The sequence below is a fragment of the Camellia sinensis genome, chromosome 2 (assembly GCF_055761805.1).
Source record: "Camellia sinensis isolate YWXY chromosome 2, ASM5576180v1, whole genome shotgun sequence".
NCBI classification, from domain to species: Eukaryota; Viridiplantae; Streptophyta; class Magnoliopsida; order Ericales; family Theaceae; genus Camellia; species Camellia sinensis.
Genome location: NC_138962.1, coordinates 224,763,433 through 224,789,320, shown reverse-complemented (window position 1 = coordinate 224,789,320; position 25,888 = coordinate 224,763,433). Strand labels below are relative to the sequence as shown.

At 33.6% G+C, this 25,888-nt stretch overlaps 1 protein-coding gene across 3 annotated transcripts; it reads right to left on the bottom strand.

The window, feature by feature from the left end:
• Window positions 1-3,784: 3,784 nt before the first annotated feature.
• On the bottom strand, window positions 3,785-13,511 carry LOC114271222 (uncharacterized). Of its 3 annotated transcripts, none has more exons than XM_028212833.2 (6): window positions 13,381-13,511; window positions 12,881-13,139; window positions 12,620-12,751; window positions 12,307-12,511; window positions 9,851-9,907; window positions 3,785-4,016 (listed from the first exon to the last, which is right to left on the bottom strand). In XM_028212833.2, exons 1-6 carry the CDS (start codon window positions 13,398-13,400, stop codon window positions 3,997-3,999), a joined length of 693 nt encoding a protein of 230 aa, XP_028068634.1. In that variant the 5' UTR covers window positions 13,401-13,511; the 3' UTR covers window positions 3,785-3,996. The 3 variants fall into 3 exon arrangements, with proteins under 3 accessions (XP_028068634.1, XP_028068635.1, XP_082773292.1); XM_028212834.2 differs by having other exon boundaries at window positions 9,851-9,904; XM_082917166.1 differs by lacking the exon at window positions 13,381-13,511 and having other exon boundaries at window positions 12,881-13,281.
• Between the last annotated feature and the right edge of the window lie 12,377 nt (window positions 13,512-25,888).

Genomic DNA, 25,888 nt, shown 5'->3' with positions numbered 1-25,888 from the left:
ATGAATGTCACTACTGCAGCTAGTATGAAGACGAAAAAAGCCCAAGTAGTATGGGCTCACATATTTCTCCAGAAAAACTAGCAATTCGATGAGCTCCAACGCCAAGAGTACTAGCAAGCAGTGTTGCAAAACCCCTATTTACACCCCTTCCAAGTGTTGCACCCACAGAGAAGTCAAAGACAACAACAATAGTAAGAACAGCCCACATTGCAGAGACACCAAAACCATTATAGAGAGGGTCACAGTAGTAGAACTAAAAGGTTGAGAAGGTGGTTGATCTTTGTATGTAGAGAAGTCGCCTCTGGTGGCGGCGAACTGGAAGCTATATGTATTGATAGAGATGACAGCGGAATAGGTTGAGGTCCGGCGGGCGGCTAAGGTGAGGTTGCCGCCCGCCGGGGAAGCGAAAATACTAGGTTCTAAACCTGCTCTGATACCATGTAGAAAAATTTAATGTATAAAGAGAAATAGAGAATTGTATAGATATTGATTGTATTATTGATTGTTGTATTTTGTGTTTACAATGAGTCCTATATATAGAAGATTTAAAGGAGGTAGGTATGTAGTAGGTGGAGTAGTAGGTGGAGAGGAGGTGATAGTGGTGTAGTGGGTTAGGTTTAGTGGAGTAGGTGAGGTGGTAGTGGTGTAGTGGGTTAGGTTTAGTGAAGTAGGTTTAAGTGGGTGTAGTGGGTGATAAATTTTAACAGTATGGTATAAGATTTATGTTTTAGAATAAATTTGAATCACAAAATAATAATTCTCAAAAATATAGTTAAATCTAAATTGACAATAGTCAATGCCAAAAATATCTTTTCATTTTATTTCACAATACCTGATCCATAATCCCACTCCCTCTGCAACAGATATCTAATCCGGATAGATAAAGGCAATCAAAAGCAGGAATGTTATGGTCATAAATTCAATTCCATGTTATAGATAGGCAAAACTTTTTAGGATAAAAGACAATTTTAGTCTTTAAAGAATACATTCGTTATCATTTTAATTTTGTCATTTTAATTATCAAAATTATCAATTTGAAATAAGAGAGCTGATTCAGGGCTCTAAAAAAAAGAGCACTAAACAGTTCTAATGAGTTAAAAAAAAAAAAGAAAAAAAGATACAACCATCATATCATGGGAGAGCCAGCTCATTAGAACTCCCCTAGAGCTCCATATTTAGAGTTCTCAAACATTTTTGTTTAAATCAATTTGATCCTAACTTTAATCATATTATATCATATGTCTATTTACTTTGAATATATAACCTATTGTACTAATATATATCTTATTGTACTGCAGCACTAGCCACAACATCTTTCTCATTTCTCTATCTTATCTGAGTACTCCAAATCACAACCATCATGGGATGAAAGTGATTAAGGCCTCGTTTAGAAATAGATTTTTTTAGTAACTTATTGATTTTTTTATTAAAATATAATGTAAAAAAAAAAAAAACTAACATGTTTGAAATTATTTTTTAATTTTTTACAAAAAGATGTACAAAAAATAAAGAGAAAAGAAATTCTTTGACTTTTTAATATATGCTAACTTTTTTATTTTTTTTAGTGACTTTTAAATTTTTACGTTAAAAATTGATATTGCCAACCGAAACCTAAAAAGTTGTTATAAGACCAATATAATTAAAAAATCAAAAACTCACTAAAAGGTCAAAATTTTAAAAAATCATAGGAAACAGTCAACTCTTTTTCCTCAATCTCTAACTTTGTACAGAATTTTTTTGTAAAAAGGTACTATAAAAAATTATTCTCAGACATTTCAATTTTCTTTACCACACGTTTTAACCAAAAAGCTAAAGTATCCATTTCCCAAACCAACCCTAAGTAAAGTTTTAGGATAGACAGGTAATGGTTAATAGATGAAATTTGACTAAGCCCTCGTTTGGGAAGTGACTATTTTAGTAGGTTATTTGACTTTTTGACTATTTTAGTAAGCTATTTTAGTTTTTGTGTTTGGAAAGATGAGATGAATTTTTAGTTAAGTTGTTGTATTGAAAAGTGTGTTGAAATGATGTTTAAATTTAAAATGACAAATTTGTCCCTAAATTATATTTTTTTAATTGGATATAAAGGGGCAAAATGATAATTTAGCCCATGATGTTACAATTTTCGGCTGTAGCAGTGTAGGCACAGCCTACACTGCCCGGCTGCAGCCTATAAATTTTTTTTTTTTTTTTTTTTTTTTTTGGAAAATTATGAACAATATTTACTTTTGGGCTAATTTTGCAATTTAGGCTATAATAGCCTTAAATCATCATTCCCAAACAGCGCCTAAGTTAGAAGAGTATTATAATTATTTAACCATTACATATAATAAAATTAGCTAATAAGCGGTGTGAGTATAATTTCAAAGATTAAAGAGAGTGAGTGATATGTCAAAAAAACAAATGCAGTTTCAATGTAATTTACCCTAAAACCATACATAAAATACTTTGGAAAAATTACAATTAAGTGATGTTTCACAAAAAAATATATACAAATAAATGAAATAGTTTGAAATTTTAATTATTGATGTTCATAAAATTTACCATTAATGTGTAAACTTTTTTCCTACATCTACACTGAATAATAATTTCCCCGAACTGTCAATGTTATCAACGTAAACTGAAGGTCTAACTCGGAGGAGTTGAAAGGTTTTGTAATTTACCCTAAAACGCCTGGATAAAATATAAGATATTTATCAATAAATCCCATCTCACAAATAAGTATTTCAACTAGTTTCAAATTTTTTCTATTTAATTATTAAATCTTATTAGTGGAGAGTTTATTTCCGTGTAGTCCTATTTTTTTTTATTCTGGTAGTGTTTTGATAAACAATTATACTCTTTTATTAATGTGACAGGTATAATGTGATACTTTATTATGGCATGCATTAATGTAACATTTCAACAATATGACACTCTAAAAAAATTAAAAACTTCTTAGTGTTCTTTTTCCAAATATGACTACGTAATGAATATTATATAACACTCCATGACTTTTACTTCAAAAAAACTAAAAATTCTTTAGTGTATTTTTTTTTTCCCAAATGTGACAACATAATGGGTATGATATGACACTCTAAAAAAAATTAAAAACTCCTTAGTGTACTTTTTTCAAATGTGACGTGTCAAGTGTACTTTTTCAAATGCAATAATGTGATAGGTATAATGTGACACTCTAAAAAAAATAAAAACTTCTTAATATACCTTTTTTCAAATGTGACGTGTCGAGTGTACCTTCCTAAATGTGATGTGATGGGTATAATGTGACACTCTAAAAAAAATAAAAACTCCTTAATATATTTTTTTTCAAATGTGACAACATAACAAGTATGATATGACACTTAAAAAAAAATGTTTAGTATATTTTTTCCAAATGTGACATATGACACTCTAACGTGATAGATATGATGTAACACTATAAAAAAATTAAAAAATCTTTAATGTACTTTTTCCATATGTGACACTCCAACGTGACAAGCAAATGAGTCATTACACATCCAAACAGACTACATAGATTAAAAGTCTAAAATATAGAACTTATTGGTCAATCTCTCATAAAATAATTGAGAAATTACAATTAAGTGGTATGTTAAAAAAAATATTTACAAATAAATGAAATAGTTTGGAATTACAATCATAGTAGTAAGCTTACAATCAACAACAAACAAACGAATTATTCTAAGAAACTTTTTAAAAGCAAATTGAAGTGAGAACAAAATAAATATATTCACACCGAGAACAAATTAAAGAAAACTTGAGGCAAAAGCAATTAAAGCAAACAAACTTGAGGGATAAGCACTTGGTTACCAAAAACGAAAGGCCACAAAAATCCATTGTTTAGTTTCATTTTAATGAAATTCAGTTGTCTACCCAAAGGGCGAAAAAACCAAAAAAACACAATAAAATTGGCAAAAGCCAATAGCAGTTGTCATTCAATTAGCTCATGTATTACATAAGCCCAACAACCTTCTTGAACTCCATAAGGATGCAACCTACTCAATCTCCAACACAACCACCTGAAAATAAAAGGTTAATTATGTGCAAATAAAACCCAAAAATAAAAAATTAAACAGTGTGTTTGGTTTGAGTTTTCTGGATTAAATTTTTTAAAAATTGAGTTTTTTGATTTTTGTATTTTCTTGTTTTTAGTGAATATTTTTAAAATTTTAAACAATTTTTTTATTTTTTTAGATACACCTTACTTAGATGTATCTAAAAAGTAAAAAATTTGTGAAAAAATATTTTAAAAAATTAATAAATACATAAAAATACAAAAAATTACTGAATTCTCGTATTTTTTTTGTATTTTTGGTGTTTAATGAATTTTTAAAAAGTTTTTTTCACAAATTTTTTACTTTTTAAGTATATTTATGTTAGGTATGTCTAAAAAGTAAAAAAACTGTTTAAAATATTAAAAAAATTCAGTAAAAACAAAAAAACACGACAAATAAGAAAGTGGAGAAAGTATTTTTAGAAAAATAAAACCAAGCAAGCTGAAAAGTATTCACCAATTGGTTGCGATTAAAATGCCACTAGCTATGCATACATAGATACATTTGTATGTACATATAAATTATTGAGCTGACACAAATAACAAATATTTTCCAGCCATTCATATACAACAGTGATTATTTTCATGTTCAACATATCACAAGTAATCAATCAACAATAAAAAAAATTTAATATTTATGCAGTGAAAAATCTCATTCATCAACTATTACTTGGCAAAACGCTACTCAATTCTCATAAATTAATTGAGTTCCAATTTATTTTGCACATTATCACCACATCTTAAATTCTAGACTCAAACCTTGACAGGGACTATGCTTGCATCATAATCTATTTACCTATTTCATCATGCGCTAAGGCGAGGAAAAGATAAAACAAGAATTGAGAGAGAGAGAGAGGGACTTAAATACTTGTGTGCTGCAGACTGCAGGGCTTGAGACCCAAATTGATCTACCCTATTTCCCCAAGCCCACCGTATCCTTTTCCCTCCTCCCACGGATGACCAACCAATCTCAACAAATCAAGTTTATCCAACAAACAACTTTTCTCTCAAGATTAAGAAATGTGTTGGATAGTGAAGAAAATTTGAAGCTACGGTGGACATTTTGAATCTCAATTTGATGCAGTGGCTGATCCCACTAATGTGATGACTGAAGCATTACTTGGTTTTCAACTGAAGTGTAATTATTATCTCCACATTAACGACTGCATAACTCCATTTTTAGCAATTCCATATTCAAAATAAAGAGAGATTTAGAGTACCAAGGTTGATGCAAAAAATTGCAATTCCAATTGAATCCATTGTGTCGAACTAGGCCTTCTAATGAATATGAGGCAAAGCAAAGGCAACTCAGAGGTGGGCGAAGTGCACTAGTGCCAACCATGGGGGAGTATCAAAATCTATTTTCTAGTTGAAGCTAGGTGTTGGCAACAATGGGCTAAGGTCTATAATAGCCTCTTACATCTAGAGCTAGTTGGGGTCCTCTTTGCGAGCCAAGGTCACCAGAAATTAAAATCTTCAATTATCATAAGAAACATTATTTTTCTCATAAACATTGTACAGTGTAGAAAATTTAATGTATAAAGAGAAATAGAGAATTGTATTATTGATTGATTTATATTGATATGTTGTATTACAATGATTCATGATTCCAATATATAGAAGAGGATTTAGGTAGTAGGTGAGGAGTAGGTGAGGGTAAATTGGTGGTAGATGTAGTAGGTGTGGTAGTAGGTGGTGGTAGGTGTAGGTAAATTTTAACAGCCCCCCGCAAACTCAAGGAGGATAGGAACTAACCAACTTGAGTTTGGAGAGAGGAACAAAATAAAAAAAATACATAAAGAAAAAAGAGGATAGGAGACACTGTATGGTCGTGTCAGACCATTGGTGAAGACACTGGATGGTAGTGTCATAACGTTGTAGAGGACACTGTATGGGGGTGTCATAACGTTGTAGAGGACACTGTATGGCGGTGTCATAACGTTGTAGAGGACACTGTATGGCGGTGTCAGACCGATGTAGAAGACAGTTTATGGGGTCATGTCGGACCGTTGTAGAAGACAGTTTATGGGGTCATGTCGAACCGTTGTAGCAGACAATGTTGTGACAGTTGTTGTGACAGTTTACGGAGTCTTGCTGGACCCTTGTAGGAGCTAACCGGAATCAATGTCGGGACAATTTACAGAGTCTTGTCGGACCCTTGAAGGAGCTAACCGCAATCAATGTCGGGACAGTTTACAGAGTCTTGTCGGACCCTTGAAGGAGCTAACCGGTATCAAATGTCGGGAGAGTTTATAGAGTTCTTGTCGGACCCCTTAAAAAGTCGCACCCTCAAAAGGTGTGCCCAATCTTTCAAAAGGCGTGCCATCAAAAGGGGTGCCCAATCCATAAAAAGGCGTGCCATCAAAAGGCGAGCCCAAGTCATAAAAAGATGTGCCGGACATGATGGCGAGGCACGTGAGTGCCTTGGCTGGCGCGCCCGTTTGTCGTCTGGCGTCAAGTGGCGCGCGATATGCGTGGCTGCCTCGCTATTTAACCAAGGTTGATGCTGAGGCTGAGGCAGACAAAAAACTGCTGAAAATCCTCTGAAAAAACTCTTCCTTTGCTGAGAGAGAAACTCTGTAATACTCTGTAACCAACACTCAGCAACATGGCCTCTTCTTCCCGTCCAGCTACCCAGAACAGGGCCTCCTCTTCCCGTGGTCTGCTCACGCTCTTTCCAGAACTGAACGAGTCCACAAGAGAAATAACTGGTGCGGTGGCCAGTGAACCTCAACCAAACACCTCTGGTTTTGCTCCGTTGAACTTTCCGATGCGGTCGGTGGAGCAAAGAATGGCAGTGCAGTCGGATGTGGAGGCCAATCAGTATACTTTGAAGTCATGTGTGGAAACCATGACGGCGGTCACAAATTTGTCGAACCGGCTGCAGAGTAGGACAAATGAGGTGCAGCAGTTAAACGCCCAACTGGCTCTGCTCCAACGCATGTATAAGGATGCGCGAGCAGAGATGAGTGTGCTAAAGGCAGAAAACAAGGAGCTGAAGCGGAAAGCCACCGTGATGTTCCGATTTGGAGGTCCACCATATGCTGGAGTGGAGGAGCAGGGAGGAGGCAACTTGCTTGGTGGTCTAGGAAGCAACACGGAGGCAGCACCGTCAAGGGCCGCCCAGGATGGAGGAAAGAAGAAGAGACCTGTGGCAGAGTAGAGAAGAAAAAATCCCGCCGGTGGATGTGGCTTTTTTTTTTTTTTTTTTTTTGTGTAAAAGTGTGATCGGGGTTGTGCCCTGAGATGAATAAAATATGAGTGGTGGTGCAAATTTGTAAATTGTTTGCAATGGTGTTTGGTTTTTTTTTTTTTTTTTTTTTTTAATAAGAATAATAATAATAATAATAATAATAATAATAATAATAAATAGGTATGGAGTGGGCGGTGGAATGATGGGTTGGTAGTGTCAATAATAACCTGTCAAAAAGTAGAATAAACAATAATAATAATAATAATAATAATAATAAATAGGTATGAAGTGGGCGGTGGAATGATGGAGTAAAAAAATTGAGTGGGGAACATGAGTGTGTGGAAAGAATGAAAAAAATAAAGAAAGGGAGATGTATATATATATAAAATAAACATAGATATATATATAGAGAGAGATATATTAAAATAAGAGAAAGTGGAGTGGGTGCATGTGTGTCTGTCAAATCCCGTGGGTGTGTGTGTGAGTGTGGGCTGTCTTTGTAAAGTCCAAGATTATCATGAGAAACCTGATGTAAACAGTTTGAAACTCCAATGGCAAACCTGTAGCACGGCTTCCTCTATGAATGGTTTCATATTTAACTGACGGATTTCCTCCTGACTATAAATGAACTTGAACCAAGGGAGAAAGCCTTTTTCGGGGCACTTCTTCTGCACCTGAAAATCTACCAGAAGTGAAGAGATCCAAAGCCTGCATTTGCATGTCCATGGAGCTTGAAATCGCCGAAGACGGTCGATTCAAGTTGAAATATTTATGGTGGGAAAAATCTGGCTGAAGTTCCCTCTACTAGGTGGTGCTACAGTCGCCCCACCGCCACCACCGGAGTAGAATTCTCCGGCTGGAAGTTGAATCCCATTGATCTGACAACCTGAAGAGTTTCTGAGCAAGAGCTTCTCACTGAGATCATTCAAATCTCTCTGCTCATTTGTCGCGTAGCTTGTCGCCTATTGTTGTAAGTGCAAATCTTCTATGCTTGATGATGATGTGGTGTTGCTGTGTATCATTTCAGTAAATTTTGGATAATGATCTTCTGGGAGGTCTCCTTTTCTTGCAAGGTGCAAGTCATGGGAAGGGGATTGAGAAGAAGTCATTTGACCCCAAGAGAGACTGGTCCAAGAAAGAGGTCTTGGTCAAATCCAATTTTGGGTCTTGGGTTTGGAGGAGAGAGAAGAAGTGAGGGTTGTGTAGAGAATTTTAGCGGACTAGGTTGAGGTCCGGCGGGCGGCCAAGGCGAGATTGCCGCCCGCCGGTGAAGCGAGAAATACTAAGGTCTTAACCTTGCTCTGATACCATGTAGAAAATTTAATGTATAAAGAGAAATAGAGAATTGTATTATTGATTGATTTATATTGATATGTTGTATTACAATGATTCATGATTCCTATATATAGAAGAGGATTTGGGTAGTAGGTGAGGAGTAGGTGAGGGTAAATTGGTGGTAGATGTAGTAGGTGTGGTAGTAGGTGGTGGTAGGTGTAGGTAAATTTTAACATACAGATTAAATTTTCAGTCACTATCTAATTATTTAGTTATTTATTGCCGTAACCAAGTATCTTATCTCATATAGCATCTCCTCCCATTAAAGATATAGGTAAGGTTGTGAGTTTAACACCCACTGGGTGTATAACTTAATAATCAAAAACAATTTTACCATTTATTTACCACAGTATCGGAATGCTCAAAACGCAAATTTGGCTCCTGCTAATTTAGCGAAGAATGAAACAGGGAAGACAAGTTTTGACCAGAGAGAGAGGAAGGCATGAGTTATTGCAAGAATTAGAACACCTCCAGACACAAATACAAATAAACTGTTTTTAAGGCATACAAGTGAGGCAAGGCACCATGTAGTGCCTTAAGCCTAATAATGCAAGGCAATGTAATTAAGGAGCTTACCTTTGACATGCAGTAAAGGACCTCAACTGAGACAACAAGCAATATAAATGACAGCCAAAAGGACTAAAAACTTGTGCACTTAATTGAATGATCCTCAACCAGGGCATTTGGCCTCACTCTATGGTGTGAGGTCTCTGGTTCAAGCCCTATAAAGAGGAGTTTGATACCCTTTGTAGTGGTGATTTATTTCTCCCCCATTATGGGGGTTGTGATTGTTGGACTTGGCCTTGGCCTTGGCCTTGGGCTTGGTTTATTAGCTGTGTAAGGCTTTGTTGACTTTCTAGCAATTGTGGGCTAATAGTCTATTTGATGATGTACACATTTCTCATATTTGTAATTACTGTCCTATCGATTGGCCAAATAAAAACTAAATAACCAAGTCCCTCCCTACCATTTAATTTTCTTTCAGATCTAAGGCTCTGTTCTTATTTTTTCGCTCTTCAAACTATGTTTCATTGACTATCGATTTCGTTCATGCTCCAACACGCATCACCAAGTATGTTTGTAAAAGGTATCCTCAAATATATTATCAACAATTTATTTGATTATCGTACATCACTAAACTAACAGTATAGCAAGTAATAATCAAAATATGATATAATTAGTTTAGCTCCCAAAATTAAATAAAACAAAACAAAACATTGTTATCATTTCAATAATTCAAATCAAGCTTTCATGTCATGAAACATACTAACCATTGCAAAGGTTGTCTTCTTTCCAGAACCATTCTTTCCCATGACTGTCTGAACCTTCTTGAAAGAAGAAGAAATAAAACTCAAAATGAGATAAATATCTATAAACATTCACTTACACTCCATTTTTTTTTTAAGAAAATATTTTCAAGAGAAAAAAGTTTGTGGAAAATATTTCCTAAAAAATATATTTTGTAAAAAAAATGTTTTGTTTGGTTGCGACCCTTCAAATAATGTGCTAGTGGTTGTGGTAGTAATGTTTGGTGTGGTGGTGGCAGCAGCGAAGGCAGTGAGTGCATACACAGTGATGGCGATGATGGTAGTAGTGAGGTGGTGGTGCTGGTGGCGGCGGCAGCAATGGTAGTATGTAGTAGAGTATTGAATTAAAACTTCTTAATCACATGAACTCTTGAAGGTTGAAATTGTTTTCAAATGAGAGAGATTTGAACTTTACAAGACAAATTATCACTCAGTTAAAGATATAAGATGGGTTCAAATCTTTGACGGGAATGTGGAGTTTCTTATTGGCAGGCAAAGGGTAACTCATTACTATGGAGTGTGTGTTTTAGTCCACTCTTCTATTAGATTTAGAAGGAAAGATGAACAAATGATTTAGTTAACTTCATCATTTGAAGTTGGGTTACCGTTCGTCTTTGATTTTATTTTATTTTATTTTGTTTTGTTTTGTTTTGAAAGATAGTTGATGAGTGCTTCAGGATAACAATTAAGGAGCCGCCATATGCGTAGGCGTCAAGCAACCATGCGAGCTTCTTGTGGCAGGTGAGGAAGAACCAGTGATCTGCTAAGGAGACTGGCAGTGATAGTATAGTGGTTGGTAGGGATAGTGAAAATGGTAATGGGGTTGGTAAGATACAAGTTCAAAATATGTTTTCCACATTTAAAAAACTGAAAACATTTTTTACCCAAATAAACTTGTTTTCCATTGAGCACGAAAATACTTTTGTTGAATTTCGTTTTCTGTCGTATCAGACGTCATAAAATGTAAAAGAAAGTATTTTGCCAAAACAAATGAAGCTTCAAGGTGCCGTTTGGTAACATTTACGTTTTCAGTTTTCTGTTTATATTTATAAAAATTTTAAAAACTCAAATAAAAACTTGTTTAGTAAATTTTTTATTTATAAATCAGTGGTCTCACTTTATAAATTTGGCCAAAAAATATAAACTCAAAAAATGTGTTTTCGTTTTGAATTTTGAGTTTTTTTTTTTTTACCACCCAATACTAGCCACCACCCGCCACCATTTTCCGCCACCATTTTTCGCCACTGTCTTCCGCCACCACCACTCACCACCCATCACCCGCCACCACCACTCGCCTGCCACCCACCACCCATCACCACTCACCTGTCACCCACCACTCACCTGCCACCCACTCGCCACCACCACCCGCCCCTCGCCACCACCACCACCCACCCGCCACCACCCACCACTCGCCATTACCACCCACCGCCCGCCACCTATCCGCCACCACCACTCACCACCCACCTGCCACCACCATCCACCACCCGCCACCACCAGCCACCCACCACCACCACCCACCTGCCACCCACCCGCCACCACCACCCACCACCCGTCACCATCACCCACCCACCCACCCACCCACCACTCGCTACCTACCCGCTACCACCCACCACCACCCGCCACCACCACTCACTCACTACCACCGATCCACCCGCCACCTACCCGCCACCACCACCCATCCGCTGCCACCCATCGCCACCCACCACCCACCTGCCACCACCACCCGCCATCGTCACCCACCCACCCACCCACCACCACCACCCACTCGCTACTACCCACCACCCGCCATCGTCACTCACCCACCCACCACCACCACCACCCGCGCCATCCGCCACCCACTTGCCACCACCACCCGCCACCCGTCACCACCACCACCACCCATTCGCTACCAACCACCACCCGTCACCACCACCACCACCACCCATTCGCTACCACCCACCACCCGCTACCGTCACCCGCCCACCAACCACCACCACCCACCTGGCACCACCCACCACCACCCGCTACCCACCACCCACCGTCACTACTTTCCACAACCGTCTTCCGTCGCCGCTACTTGCCACCACTTGCCATTTCTCACTCTTTTTTATATTTTTAAATTTTTTTAAATATTTTGTCAATTAGCAAACGCGTTTGTAGTTTATGTTTTTTTAAAAATAAACAAAAAATAAACAAAAATCAGTTTATAAAATTTTTGTAAATATAAACTGAAAACGTAAACGTTACCAAACAGACCCTAAACTTTCTAACATCTAAACAAATAAATGAAATAGCAGCCAATATTGTGCTAAAAAAAAACAAAGATTCAACAATCACCCTCATATTTATAATTCCTAAGCATATACACTTTCTAATCAGTTATTTGTTATCTCAGACATTTAAGGGTGGAAATTGCAAAGAAGAAAATGCATCTGCCTTACCTTGTTCATCCGCAGGAGGTTTGAGCCTGAAAGATAACACTGACATCTTAGAACCTACCCCCAATAGCACCACAGCTTGATATGTCTTAATATTGCCTCCATCAGCAAGATCCTTGGCGCTGAAGGTCATATAAAACCTGAGTACACAGGCAGCCTGAGACATTGCCTTCAAAACCTTCACAAACTCCAACTCTTTATTTGTGTCCTACAAATGTTGTCATGAATAAGCTAAGTAGTATTATGTTTATAACTTGAAATAAAATACAATCATCAATTAAATGCCTCATGTTTCAGCAAAAACATAAACAAAAACCTTGAAGCGACGGTTGTATTCATCAACTGCAAGCTGCGAATACCATTCGTAATGTTTAGTGTTGTAGGTAATGTCCATTGGAAGAATTTGATGGAACTCATTGACACCAGGTATGTTCGCTACATCAAATCCCTAAAGCAACGAAAGAACCAACAAAAAAATAAATAAAACATAAGCAAAAGAACTAGTGATGCAAAGGCCATAGGGATAGGGATAGGGATAGGGATAGGGATAGGGATGTAAATGTAAATTTTTACTTACGTCGCTCTTCAAAACTTGATCCTTGTAGACCCGGTATTCATCCTCAGTCATATCACGGTCATCATCATAATCATAATCATAATTATCACCATCATGTGTATCACACCGTGGTGCAACTGGAGGAATACGTTTTAGTTCTTCGTCATACCCAAACAATTTAGAAAGACTAAATACCTCATTATCATCATCATCCGATGTATCAGATGTATCAGACGATGATGATAGATAAGTCCGAGAATCTATTTCTGGATCCATTGATCTTCAAGCAACCAACAAGAAAGAGATATATTATCAAAAAGATGCAGATGGGGAAGGGGTTTCAAGTAGGGAGGAAATATGCAGAGAGAGAGAGAGAGAGAGAAACAAATAAATAGGGCATGTCAACAGATCCGGTTTCTTCTGAATCTGAACCGAATAATCCGATCTATTAATTTAAATCCACATCCGATTACCCGGCTAAATCGAATCCACAAAAAGATCTGATTACAATAATGTTTTACCTGTCGCTTAGCTGGCTCATTTCCCTGGCATTTCCATCACTTTATTCCTCCATTAGGCTAATTTTTTACAAAACCGTGCTACAGGCCTCGAAAGGGAGGCGCGAATTCGCCTCCAAAAGTTGTTGTTTTTTGTTTTTTTTTTTTTTTTTTTGGCTACGTTGGTTTGGTTTTGATTTTTTTGTTTTTTGGTTTTTTTGGAAAGGTTTTTATGTGTGTCATAAAACCTAAATTTTAATAAAAAAAAATCAAACCAACACAGTCCAGTAAATAAAACAAAACAAACCAACATAGTCTAACAAATAAAAAGAAAAAAAAAAACAACAACAACAGCAATTTAGCCTATGTGATTTGATAAGATTAGTGAGCTAGGTTAGACTGATTGAGTGATAAAATTAATTGATCAATTAGACTGTTGGTTAAAATTTATTAATTCCATATAGTTTCTAAACCCACCCCTACACATAACCATCCTTAAAAAAATAATAATAATAATAATAAAAAAAATTACATCAGCCCAACAAATAAATAAATTAAAAAAAACAACCAAACTGACACAACCTAACAAATAAATAAAAAATAATAATAAAAACAACCAAACTAACATAGTTTTAAAGAAAAAGTAAAAGAAGAAAAAAAAAAAAAAAAAAAACCAATTTTGAGCCACATTCGAGGCCTCAATATTTTTCTTTTTTTTTACAGTAGTGCTAGAGGCCACAAATTCGAGCCCTTGAATTTGGCTCGAATGTCATCTTTTTTTCTTTTTTTTCTGTGTGTGTTAGTTTTTTTTTATTTTGTATTTTTTTTAAGGGTGAGTTAAAATGTCTAATATAAATATTAGATATTTCGCACCAACTCATCGTATAAAATTATATGAAATTAACAAAATTTAACTAACAGCTTAACTGATCAGTCAATTTTATCACTTAACTAGTCTAACTTAATTGATTGATCAGTTAGACTGTTGATTAAAATTCGTTAATTTCACATAATTTTGTACAATGAGTTGGTGCGTGATGTCTAATTTTTTGCCACACCCCTGCACATAACCACCTTTAAATAATAAAAAAAAAAAAACAAACCAACACAGCCTAACAAATAAAATAAAATTAAATTAAAAAAATTGATCAGTCAATTTTATCACCCAATTAGTCCAACCCAACTCACTTACAGAATGTCTAATTTTTTAGCACACCCCTATACATAACCACCCTTGCAAAAAGAAAAGAAAAAAAATAGAGGGAAAAAAAAAAAAAAAAACCAAACTAACACAGCTTTAGGAAAAGAAAAAAAAAATCGAATTCGCGGCAAATTTTTTAACTTTAAGCATATAAGCCATGTTTGATTCACAAGATTAATAGTGACGTATTAATAATCTTATTAAATTAGTGTGGTATTCACTATTCAATTAGATTAATAAGATAAATTATTCATTGGATTAATAATTCTAAACCAAAATGTTAAAACAAAGATAGGATAATTGAGCTCACGGATTAATAATCTCAATCTCATACTTTAATCCATCCAATCAAACATGCTCATAAGGTACCGCGGGTTTCAAAAATACGCTTTTAAAAAATGTGTTTATGGTTTGAATAAAATAATAATAAAATATTTCAGGAAAAAAACATGTTTACCGTTTGCGAGACTCATGCTACTATGGCCTCATTTGTTTTTAGCGATAGAATTGAGGTAATTCATAATGAGGGAATTGTTACGTTTGTTTTTAGAGGTAGAATAGAGAAGATTCATAATGAGGGGATTGTTAGTGAATGGATTGATAGTGAGGGAATTAGGTAAAAATGTGTTTGTTTTGATGATAGTTATTAGTGTAGAAATTGTTAAATTATTTTATATAAAATAATAAAACAAATAAAAAAATATAAAAAATTAAACATTAATGTTTTAAAAAAAATTCCCAATATGTAAAAAATACAAAAATTTTTAATCCTCTCACTATTTTTCTAATATTATCTCCACCTCCTCCATCCTAAACCCCATCCCTCTTCCAACCTCTATCTTAATCCCCTTCTTCATCTTAATCCCTTCCCCAACTCTACAAACAAACACGACACTAAATAACCTTACCTCCATCATAATTCTCTCCTATTCATTACACATCAAAACAAACAGGGGCTACGAGTCTTGTTCTAAAGTTTTCAACCCATAATAAGATCCCACTTTTGGGAGCTTCTATTTACACACACCAAACCCACTCTACACACACACTTAATGAAGAGGATGTGCAAAAAGTATAATGAGAAGGATGTGTAAAAAATGTATATTGTATGTGCAAATAGAAGCTCCCCCCACTTTTAAATAAATTTTCCATCGTAGACCAACTTACCCTTAATTATGAACGGAAAGATGCAAGCAAACACTGTGCACGTTGATGCACTCCCGCCTACATAATTTCCTCTCCGTTGTATTCTAAATTATTGAGTGAAATAAATTTGTTTAAAGACTATAAATCCTCTTTAAGTGATTTGCACCACTCCCACCAACAGATTTTCTAGCAGACCAAATAGAATTTCTCATTTCAACTCCTATATATGAGGCTTAAATTATAATGTCTTCTCTTGCTAATTGACAGTCATCAATTCACTATCAGCATCAACACCTGTTTGGCTTGTTTTACGACCTAGTTTCTTGGCTCATCAATATTCTGAAACACAGCTACCGATTCACAAGTATTCAAGTCCAAATTGTATGAGATATGATGACTTTCAGTGAATTTTTACATATATCATTTTTTCTATATGTTGCCTAAAATATCATCAATTTCACTTCCCAAAACAAGCCTTGTTTTGAAACAAGATCTGCTTTGACATAGTAATAAAACAATATCAGAATAGATTGATCTGCAAAAAATGATATCAAACAAAACAATTAGAAGAACAATAGTTATATGAAATAATTCAGTTTTTGTGTTGCATGGCAATTTAAACCCGGCTCGATGGGAATCCGATCCCCCAACCCCGATTGGAACGGTTTTTTCTAAAAAATTATTCCCATAGGGTCGGGGATGATATTGAAAATTAAATTCCCGATGATTTTCAGGCCGGAGACGGGAATAGGTTCCCCAACCTCGGCCCTGGCCCAGCCCCGCCCCATTTGATCCCTGTATGTATGTTATTATAATATATATATATTATATTATATGTTTAAGTAGGGTTATTAATATATACATATATTATATTATATGTTTGGCCCTCTCACTCACATCACACAACACAGTCACACTCACTGTCTCTCATCTGTCTCTCTCAAACCTTCACCGACGTTGATCGAGCTCCTCTCCCTCCTCCGCTGATCGTCCTCCTCTCCCTCCTCCGCCGATCGCCTTCCTCTCCCTCCTCCGCCAATCTCCCTTCTCCGCCGATTGAGCAACCACAACTCCACCACTGTTTGCGGCAGTCCGACAATGACACCATCACCACTGTTTGAGCACTTTTCCCCTCTCTCTCTCTCTCTCTCCCTCTCTCTCGATTTGTTATATATATATATATATTAGATTTGTTATATATACGTTAGATCTGAAATTTTTTTTATTTACATTTGAGCATCAGATCTCTCTCTCTACGTTGTTGTTGTTGATGATGAACGAATTTGCTGTATTTTTTTTTTTTTTTTGGCCGGGTATTAATCGGGGTCGGGGAAACCCGATCCCCGTTAGGGGGCGGGGGTGGGGGCGGATATAGGTTTCCCGTCGAGGATCGAGACCGGGGACAGGGGGATTTCCACCATCGGGGATCGGGGACGGGGAGGGTGATCCCTGGCCCCGCCCCACCCCGTTGCCATTCCTACATCACAACATAACTTCCACAATACAAACCTTCAGACAACAATAGAAACTCCAGTCTTAACCTCAAACAATTCAAATATGATTATTAATTTCATTTTCATGGAGGTGCACATCAATTAATTACACAACTCAATGTTTCACTTCATTGAATAATAAAATCATACTTCTCCTATCAGTCACTTTCAAAGATTTTCGGTGTTTAAATACACCTTCCCCCCACCCCCAACCAAAAAAATAAATAAAAATAAAAATAAAAAAATACTTAAAAAATTATGTCCGGTCAAAATTCAATTATTGTATAATAGCTATGAAACATAGGTGCTTCGACAAACATGCCGTAGAGCGTATAGTACTTCATATGGTATTCTTCTCCATACGTATCAAATACATGAAACACGTACTTAAATTTTTTCTTTTTAATTTTTGGCATATCCAGACGTACTTAATATATACTCAAGTCGTACTATACTTCAGTTGAAACAATATTTTTTTCTACTGCAAAGATACAATTTCTTTCACTAGACTTCTTCTATATTTTTAGTTTTATACTTTGTATGATTTTAAAATTAAACTATAATTTGTAAATTATTTAATATAATGACATTTAGTTCTAGTTTATACCTTTTCTTTTGGTATTAAATGTTAATTGTGTCACGCCCCAAGCTCCGTGACAACGCCGCACACTCATTTAAGTGAGCATGCAAGGCTAAGAATCCAACACATAACCAACAATGTAAAATACTCAAATTAAATCCTTAAATATCATAATGCTAAAAACCATACAAATAGATAATTCTTATCATATGAAATTGTCCACCAAGTCCACTAATAAAAATAATAATAATAATAATAATGATCCAAATTTAAATCATAGTCCTACTCTCGGCACTCCCACAAGTAAAAACCCTGCACAGCTCTACTCCTCAAAATCTGAAAAATAAAATAAGGGTAAGCTAGACAACCCAGTACATAACCAACCATCACTATTAGCTGGATCAAGTATACAAAAAAAATAGTCGATAACCAATAAATATATTTTTTGCTACCATTCAATAAATGAACAATTATTTTGTAAGATGGTTTCGTAGTTGAAAATAAACAGTGTAGCAATACATTTTAATTGCAAAGACAATGAGGTAATTCGATGAAATTTCGTTGTTCAAAATTGATGGTTCGATATTCAAATGGTTCAATGATGCAATTCACAAAACCCAAGTCTTGGTGACTACGGTCACTTAGCCCGTGACAAGGCCCAAAACCACACATACGCCGGTGGTAAAGCCCCAAAAGAAACTAGTTTCTGTGCCAATAAATAACCCCCATTGGCTAGGGTCCAAATCATAGTCAGACTAGAGTGATGTTCAAAATTCAAACAATACACAACTTTCAAATAAAACATTCGATATTTTCAGAATAAATGTTTAGTACAATTTTCAAAATAGTTTCATCAAATATTCAAATAATTTTCATAATAATATTCGATGTTGTTTTATACTTGACCCATATTTTATTTTAAGAGAACATGAAGGATATAAATAAATATTTATGATTTTAAACGATTCGATAGGAATAAAAATGAACCAACAGTGATAGAGGGTTACTTACCTCAAACGCTTAGAAATAACACTCCAACACCAACTCCAAACACCCAATTTCACCACTTCAATCACACAAACCTAATAAATAAAACTTCAAATAAATTAATATTTTTTACATGTTACAAACACCCACAAAAGCACCACTATATTAGATTAATGTATTACTTTAATATCCAAGAGATCAAACCATTCAACCCAACTTTATAGCCAAACACACCTTTACCCATGATACAAAACTCCATTGTTTCTATTACCCACCCAAAGTTACACTTACACATTGCACCCAATTCTTAAAACCTAAGTAGGCACCTATAGATCTTCCAAATCTCCTTAATGCATTGATTGTTAAATTCCTCAACATAAACTTAATAATTAACAGTAAAGACAGATTTTACCTTAACCAATGGGTGTCCCAAAAATCACCAACGTGTTGCCTTCAATCCCTATTGTAGCCTCACTTGAACCTCTCTTCTCTTTTTCTTTTCTTTTTTTCTTTTACCTTCTCAAACCCTAGCCGCCTATGGAGCAATTCATAGCCTCTGTTTTGTTTGTTTTCCAAGACTTAAAGCCACAATAGGTGGGCATATTAACCTAATTTCACAAAGTTACAAAATTACCCATCTAAGTAATAGGAAATATAATGTCATCTCATAACTAATTCTTTGATATTAATAAATGACCCATATAAATTAATTTAATCACTAATCTATCCAATAAAATAATCCTACACACAACTTGGGTTTTACAAATTGTAGATTGGATCTTAACAAATTAAACCATTTAATCAGTTGTTGCATTCCTTCAAATTAAAATAAATATTGTTTTACAAATATACCAAGCCACACCTGCAACCTATTTTTTAAAAATTTTACCTGTGCTTCAAAGTATAATACATATTATTTTTAAAATAAATCTAGATTACTCTCTTTTTTGGATATATTTCAAAATCGAAATTCAGAGTTTCTAGATATATTTGAGGATTTGAGTTCTAGATACCAAATATTATTGAAGAAAGAAACTCAATTACTGCAAACCTGATGGAGCAAAATGAGAAAACAAAATGCATGCAACTACATTTGAGCAAAAAAAACAAAAATTAAAAATCATAAACCAATTCAGTCTTAGTCAACTGTTCGAATAAACGTACAAGTATATTGAACTATATATAAAATGAAGAGGATTTTTTACATTCTCAATACACGATTCAGTCTTCCCTATATATTGATTTTGCAGCTCTAAATAATATCAAACTATATACAAAATATATAGTACGAATTTTAGGGCTAAAATTTTACCGATTTAAAACTCACCTAGAACCGAAAATCGAGAACGCAAACGATGAGATCTTCAACTTCGGCGAAGGAAGCGACACCGTGGTGGTGTTCCTTTGAAAACTCAAATCCTAACCCTAACCCTAACCCTAGGCTACAAAGTCAAACAATATATATACTTTCCGGGTATTTTCCCATAATTAATACGAATAAAAATATGATTTTGCTCTGATTCAAAAATTAATTTTAATTAGTATTTTTTTTTTATAAAATCAATTCTATATTTAACCTATTTGATTTTGGATTAGATCCATTTATAATCAAACAAAAAATTACTGACATTAAATTTCCTTTTATCATCCAAACTTTCTCTAAAATATTAATCAAACTCTCAAATTTTCATTTTATTTATGAGTCTAATTCATATTTTTAATGGTTAAATATATGCAAAATTAAATAGTTTGAGTATAAAATTGATATTATTAAAATATTGAGAGATGAATTGATTTTCAAGTGATAATTTGAGAAAATAATGTAATATTTTCTTTAATTATATAGAGAGTCTTGTGAGCAAAAATGGACCAAATTTATGGATGGGGCATTCGTAAAAAAAAATGAATTCGGGTTTAGATATGACCAATCGGGTTCAAATTTGTATTAACATTTAATAGGTTAAGACGGATTTTGCCACACTCAGCCCTAGTTTGGGATAAGTTAATTTAACCTGATTTTTGACTTTTAACTATTTTTAGTCTAATTGAAAAAAGAATTATTTTAGATAAAAAAAATTTTAGTTAATTTGATAGTTATGAAAGAAAAAATAAAATTATTATAATTTTGATATAATATTTTATCTTATAAACTATTTTAACATGTTTTGTCTTTATTAGATAATTTAGCTAAAATAGCTCATGGTCTCATAAGATTGAATTGTTTCTTGGCTTAGGAATTATCTAAATTGGTCTAAAAGAGAACCAAACCTATATGTATATCAAAAATGTTAGAGGCTCCAAAAATTCTACCAAAAGTTTTACCAAATGTCTCACATGGGTGTAGGACCCACATGGGACCCACATTGTGTGGGTCCCACACCTATGTGAGACATTTGGTAAAACTTTTGGTAGAATATTTGAGATCTCTAGCATTACTCTATGTATATAGATTTTGTTAACAAGTATCCGGACATTTGTTAAAAATGCATTAAATATGAGTAATTAACCCCACTGTCATAGATTGAAACAAAAATTATGAATGTATTGTATTGAATAATATTTTTTCATAATGTGACTGAAACACTCTTTTATACATTTCTCTTTATTTTATCTTTTTATTTTATTTTTTTAACATATTTACTTGGAAAAATTATAGGTTGACACTTGATCAATTGTTTCCTAAAACTTTAACACAAAAGTAATAAATCTCACAATTTAGAATAATAATTACAACTTTGAAACACCATCTACATTTGCTTTAAGAACATTGAATAATTTCTCATTTACTCCCTTTCTTGAATTACTAGAACAAATACATATTCAATACCAGTTAATGGTAAAACAGATATCCAAATATTATTTATAATTTTTAAATATTTTATACCAAAATCTATGGTTGTGGTAAAATTTAAGAATATAAAAATCTATGAATTTCAACATTTCAAACTATGATAGTTATCTTATGAAAAGTTTGATTAAAAAAATAACGAACATTTGTAATGTGAAATATTATGTATCATTTTTATGAGAAATAAAAATAAAATATTTATTTTGAGAGTAAAATAAAATATTCAAAAATTGTAAATGATATTTGAATGTCAAAAGAGCTCACTTTTAAATTTTTATTTTCTTTTCCTATGTCAAATAGTGTTGAAGGTTGTTGGTGTATTGCACCATTAACTGATATTAAGGCCTCATTTAGAAACAGACTTTTTTAGTAATTTTTTTATTTTTTTGTTAAAATATGATGTAAAAAAAATTAGTATGTTTAGGATGTATTTTTTATTTTTTACGAAAAGATGTGCAAAAAGTAGAGAGAAAATAAAATCTTTGACTTTTTGGTATAGGTTGTTGGCTTTTTGATTTTTTTTTGTGTGATTTTTTGACTTTTTAACTAAAAAAGTCACTTGCCAAATGAGGCCTAAATATCTATTTGACCAGTAATTCGGAAAAAATACTCGGGTAGGAGATGAATGGAATAGAAATAATAATAGTAATAACAACGTAAAATAAAGATAAATATATAAAAGGACATTACAGTCACATTAAGAAAAAGTATATTATTAATATAATACATTTACAATTTTTGTTTCACTTTATGATGAGTTATGTTAAGGACTCCAAATATTTTATCTAACTTTTCACATGGGTGTGAGACCCACACACATATGGATTTGTAGAGCTGTGGAGAATGGAGTTGGAGTGTGGAAATTTATAGTAGGTGTTAACATGTGGGAACTAGTTAGTGTACATTAGATCAACAAAATTATTGTTAAATATTTAGGAAAATGACAAAACATTAATAGTAAATTAATAATTAATTTGATATGATTAATTATAATATCTGATACGAGAAAGAAAGAACTTTATTTATGTCATTTGGTAGTGTGTGTTTTGAAAAAAGTTTGGAATCATTTGGGAGGACATGTGGACCAAGTCACCAAGTTCACTCAATTGTTACCATTTTCAACATCAATTTCAAAAACAAAATTTCCACTAAATTTTCTTACACCATTATATACGTTCATATTAATAAATATATATGTGTAACACATTGCTTCGTGTCCAGTGGTAAAAAAAAATCAAACTTTGTTTGGTTTGATTCTTATAATCTGTTATCAGAAGAAAGAAAAAAAAAATTGAAAAACTAAAAATGAATTTAGTGAAAAAAAAAGAAAAAAAATTCTTATTATTTTTATTTAATTTTATCTTGGGTGCTCAAGCAATAGTTCTTATTTATAGACTTGTATATCTGTAGATTTATACACCTTTTAGTTGCGTCTATAAGGATAGTCTAATATCCATAACGATAGTCCACGAGCTTTTTGGATCCACGCGTCTCTATCTAATCAAACTCATTTCTCTCTCTCTCTTTCTCATCCTTGTTCCACACCTATTGTTTCTCTCTCATTGTCATTCTTGAAACCCTAAAATCAATCACACACACACACAAATGAGTGAAGGAGGGAAGAGCAGAGGCTTCGCCATCGAAGTCGACGGTCAGCAGTAGTTATCGGCACTACAACAGTATTACTACGGGACGTTTCAAGGTGTCGACAACTACCATCCTTTGTCACCTCACCCCATCATGGGTTTCCCTTGGTACGCCATTGACAGACGTGTCGTCATCAACGTCCTACGCGTCATGAGAAGCACGAGTGATGAAGGAGGTAGATGAAGGAGAAGAGGAGAAAGATGATGATAGAGGAAAGAGCAGATGTTTCTCTCATCATTGTACTTTCAAGATTTGCTTTTTTTGTGATCTCAGATCTAGAATATATTTGTTGAGTATTGTGGGGATGGTAGATTTGGAACAATGTTTGTTGAGTTTTGATATCGTTCCTTAAATGGATGTCTCTATGTGATCTCAGATTTGATTTTCTCTTTCAACAAATAGTGGGTTTGTAGAAAGAGAGATAGAGAGAATTGGGTTTTGAACAGATAAAAAAATGATTTTGACAGATAAGACCTTTCAATCTTCTCTCTCTAGATATATATGTGTGTATATATTAGAATTTGAACAGATATAATATAAAATTAAATAGATAGGAAAAACAAAGCTTGGTGAATTTGAACAGATAAGAAAAATGGGCTTTGTGAATTTCAACAGATAGGAAAAAATAAGCTTGGTGAATTTCAACAAATAAAAAAAATATTTGAACAGAAAGTTAAAATCAAAATTTTAACAGATAGGTAGCAAAGTCCTTTTGATCAACAAATGTTTTTTTGACTAACAAATTTCTAACAAATGTCCTTATGTCCCCAACAAATCCACCATTGTCCTTAATAGCTTATAGGGTTAAAGTCCTTTTGATCAACAAATGTCTTTTTGACTAACAAATTTCCAACAAATGTCCTTATGTCCCCAACAAATCCACCATGGTCCTTAATAGCTTATAGGGTTGGGAATATATATTTATCACCAATTTTCTCTTCAACAATGCTAGAGACACCAAACTTTTTACCAAAAAACCTACCAAATACTCACATGGGTGTGGATCCTGCATAAATGTGGGTCCTACACTTATATAAGTGATTTGATAGATTTATTGGTAATTTTGTTGGTATCTCTAGCATTTTTCTTTTCTCTTTTATTTTTTGGAAGAATAAAAATAATTTTTAAAAATTTAAAAATATCTTTTTGATATTTATTTTCATTAAATTAGTTTCTATTTTTTTTTAAAAAATAAATAATACTTTGAAAATAGTTTCAAAAGATAACCAAACATGCCCTAATACATTTGTTTATATGTGACATTTTGCAATGTTAAAATGATCATATTTGTGCACTATAAAGTATTTATTATTTCATGTGTCACCACATTAGTAACCTACATGAGGGATAGGGCTTTTTAGGTCAATGCAATGATAATACATACGATTATAAGCAATTTTTATAATAGGAAAGACTATGGTACGCACCCTATATACACCTTATAATTAAAAAAAATAAAATATCATAATTTTATATTTTCTAAGTCATGACTAAATTTATTTTTTTGTTGTCATAACTAAATACAACACGAGACATAACTATATTTCTCATAAGTTATAACTAAAATAATGTCATAATTAAATAAAAAAATTGTCATAACTAAAGAAGAAAATGACATAACTAAGGATGTATATGGTATACCTTTTTTAAGGGTATCCATATTAGAATTTTTATTTTATGATATACAAATATGGTTATTGTATCTTTATTGTTTAAGAATAAAAAATCTTGGTTTGAACTATCAAAAATTTGAGGAGAAATTTGTTGTGTATGCTTCTTTTAAAAAAAAGGGTATATTATAAGTATTACATTACATTGATTAAAAGTTATGAATAGATGAATCTATGGTTCACACTTTAAAGTAAAAGTTACCAATTATTATGTTGTGCACGGTATGATAAAATATCACGAACTTGTTAGGTAAAAATTTGGTTTAAGTGTAGTCGACAGTGATTCATTGATAGATTTAAATTAATTTTCACATAAACATAAAAAGTTCAGACTTGTGGTTGAAGTCTTTGCTTTAAATAGATTAAGGATTTCCTTGGAGGTAATTAAATAAAGAAGAAACAAAATAGATAATAATATGTGTTCTTCAAATAAATTGTCACTTGTTATAAGTTGCATAAATTTAAACAAGAAGAAAGAATTGAAAAATATAACAATCGGAAGAAGAAATGAAAAAAAAAACACTATCACTAATCTACTCATAAAGTTGCTAATTTGACTACTCTTAGTTAGAAACTAATATCGTGTGAGTGGTTTGATTGATGATCCTTTCATTCTTCAAATCCTCATTTTATACTTGCTCGATCATCCCTCAATGCAGTTATTCTCCATGATCCTCCTTGATCTTCTACTCCTTTGCACCTTTATTCCTTTATTTAGGAATTGTTTTGACAGATTTTCTGTTTGACTTGGTCTTCCTTCCCTTGACTCTTGGCAACAACCAACTATCTTTCAATTTGAATTTTTCCTGTGATTTCTGTCTTTCTTCAAAAAGCCATATCACGTGCCACCTCACTATGCTTCAGCAACCTGTCGATGGAAAGATTTCAAAATTTTACTGCCAACAGAATTATTTTTGTGACAAAAGGCTCTTTTGGGAAGTGGATTAGTAGCTATTTCTC

What these genes read in the sequence shown, in the direction of transcription:
- LOC114271222 (XM_028212833.2), bottom strand. Translation starts at nt 13,400, where the DNA reads ATGAGCCAGCTAAGCGACAG. An exon ending in AATACAACCGTCGCTTCAAG is followed by an intron (nt 12,512 to 12,619) that starts GTTTTTGTTTAT and finishes CAACATTTGTAG; the next exon opens with GACACAAATAAAGAGTTGGA. An exon ending in ACCTCCTGCGGATGAACAAG is followed by an intron (nt 9,908 to 12,306) that starts GTAAGGCAGATG and finishes TCTTCTTTCAAG; the next exon opens with AAGGTTCAGACAGTCATGGG.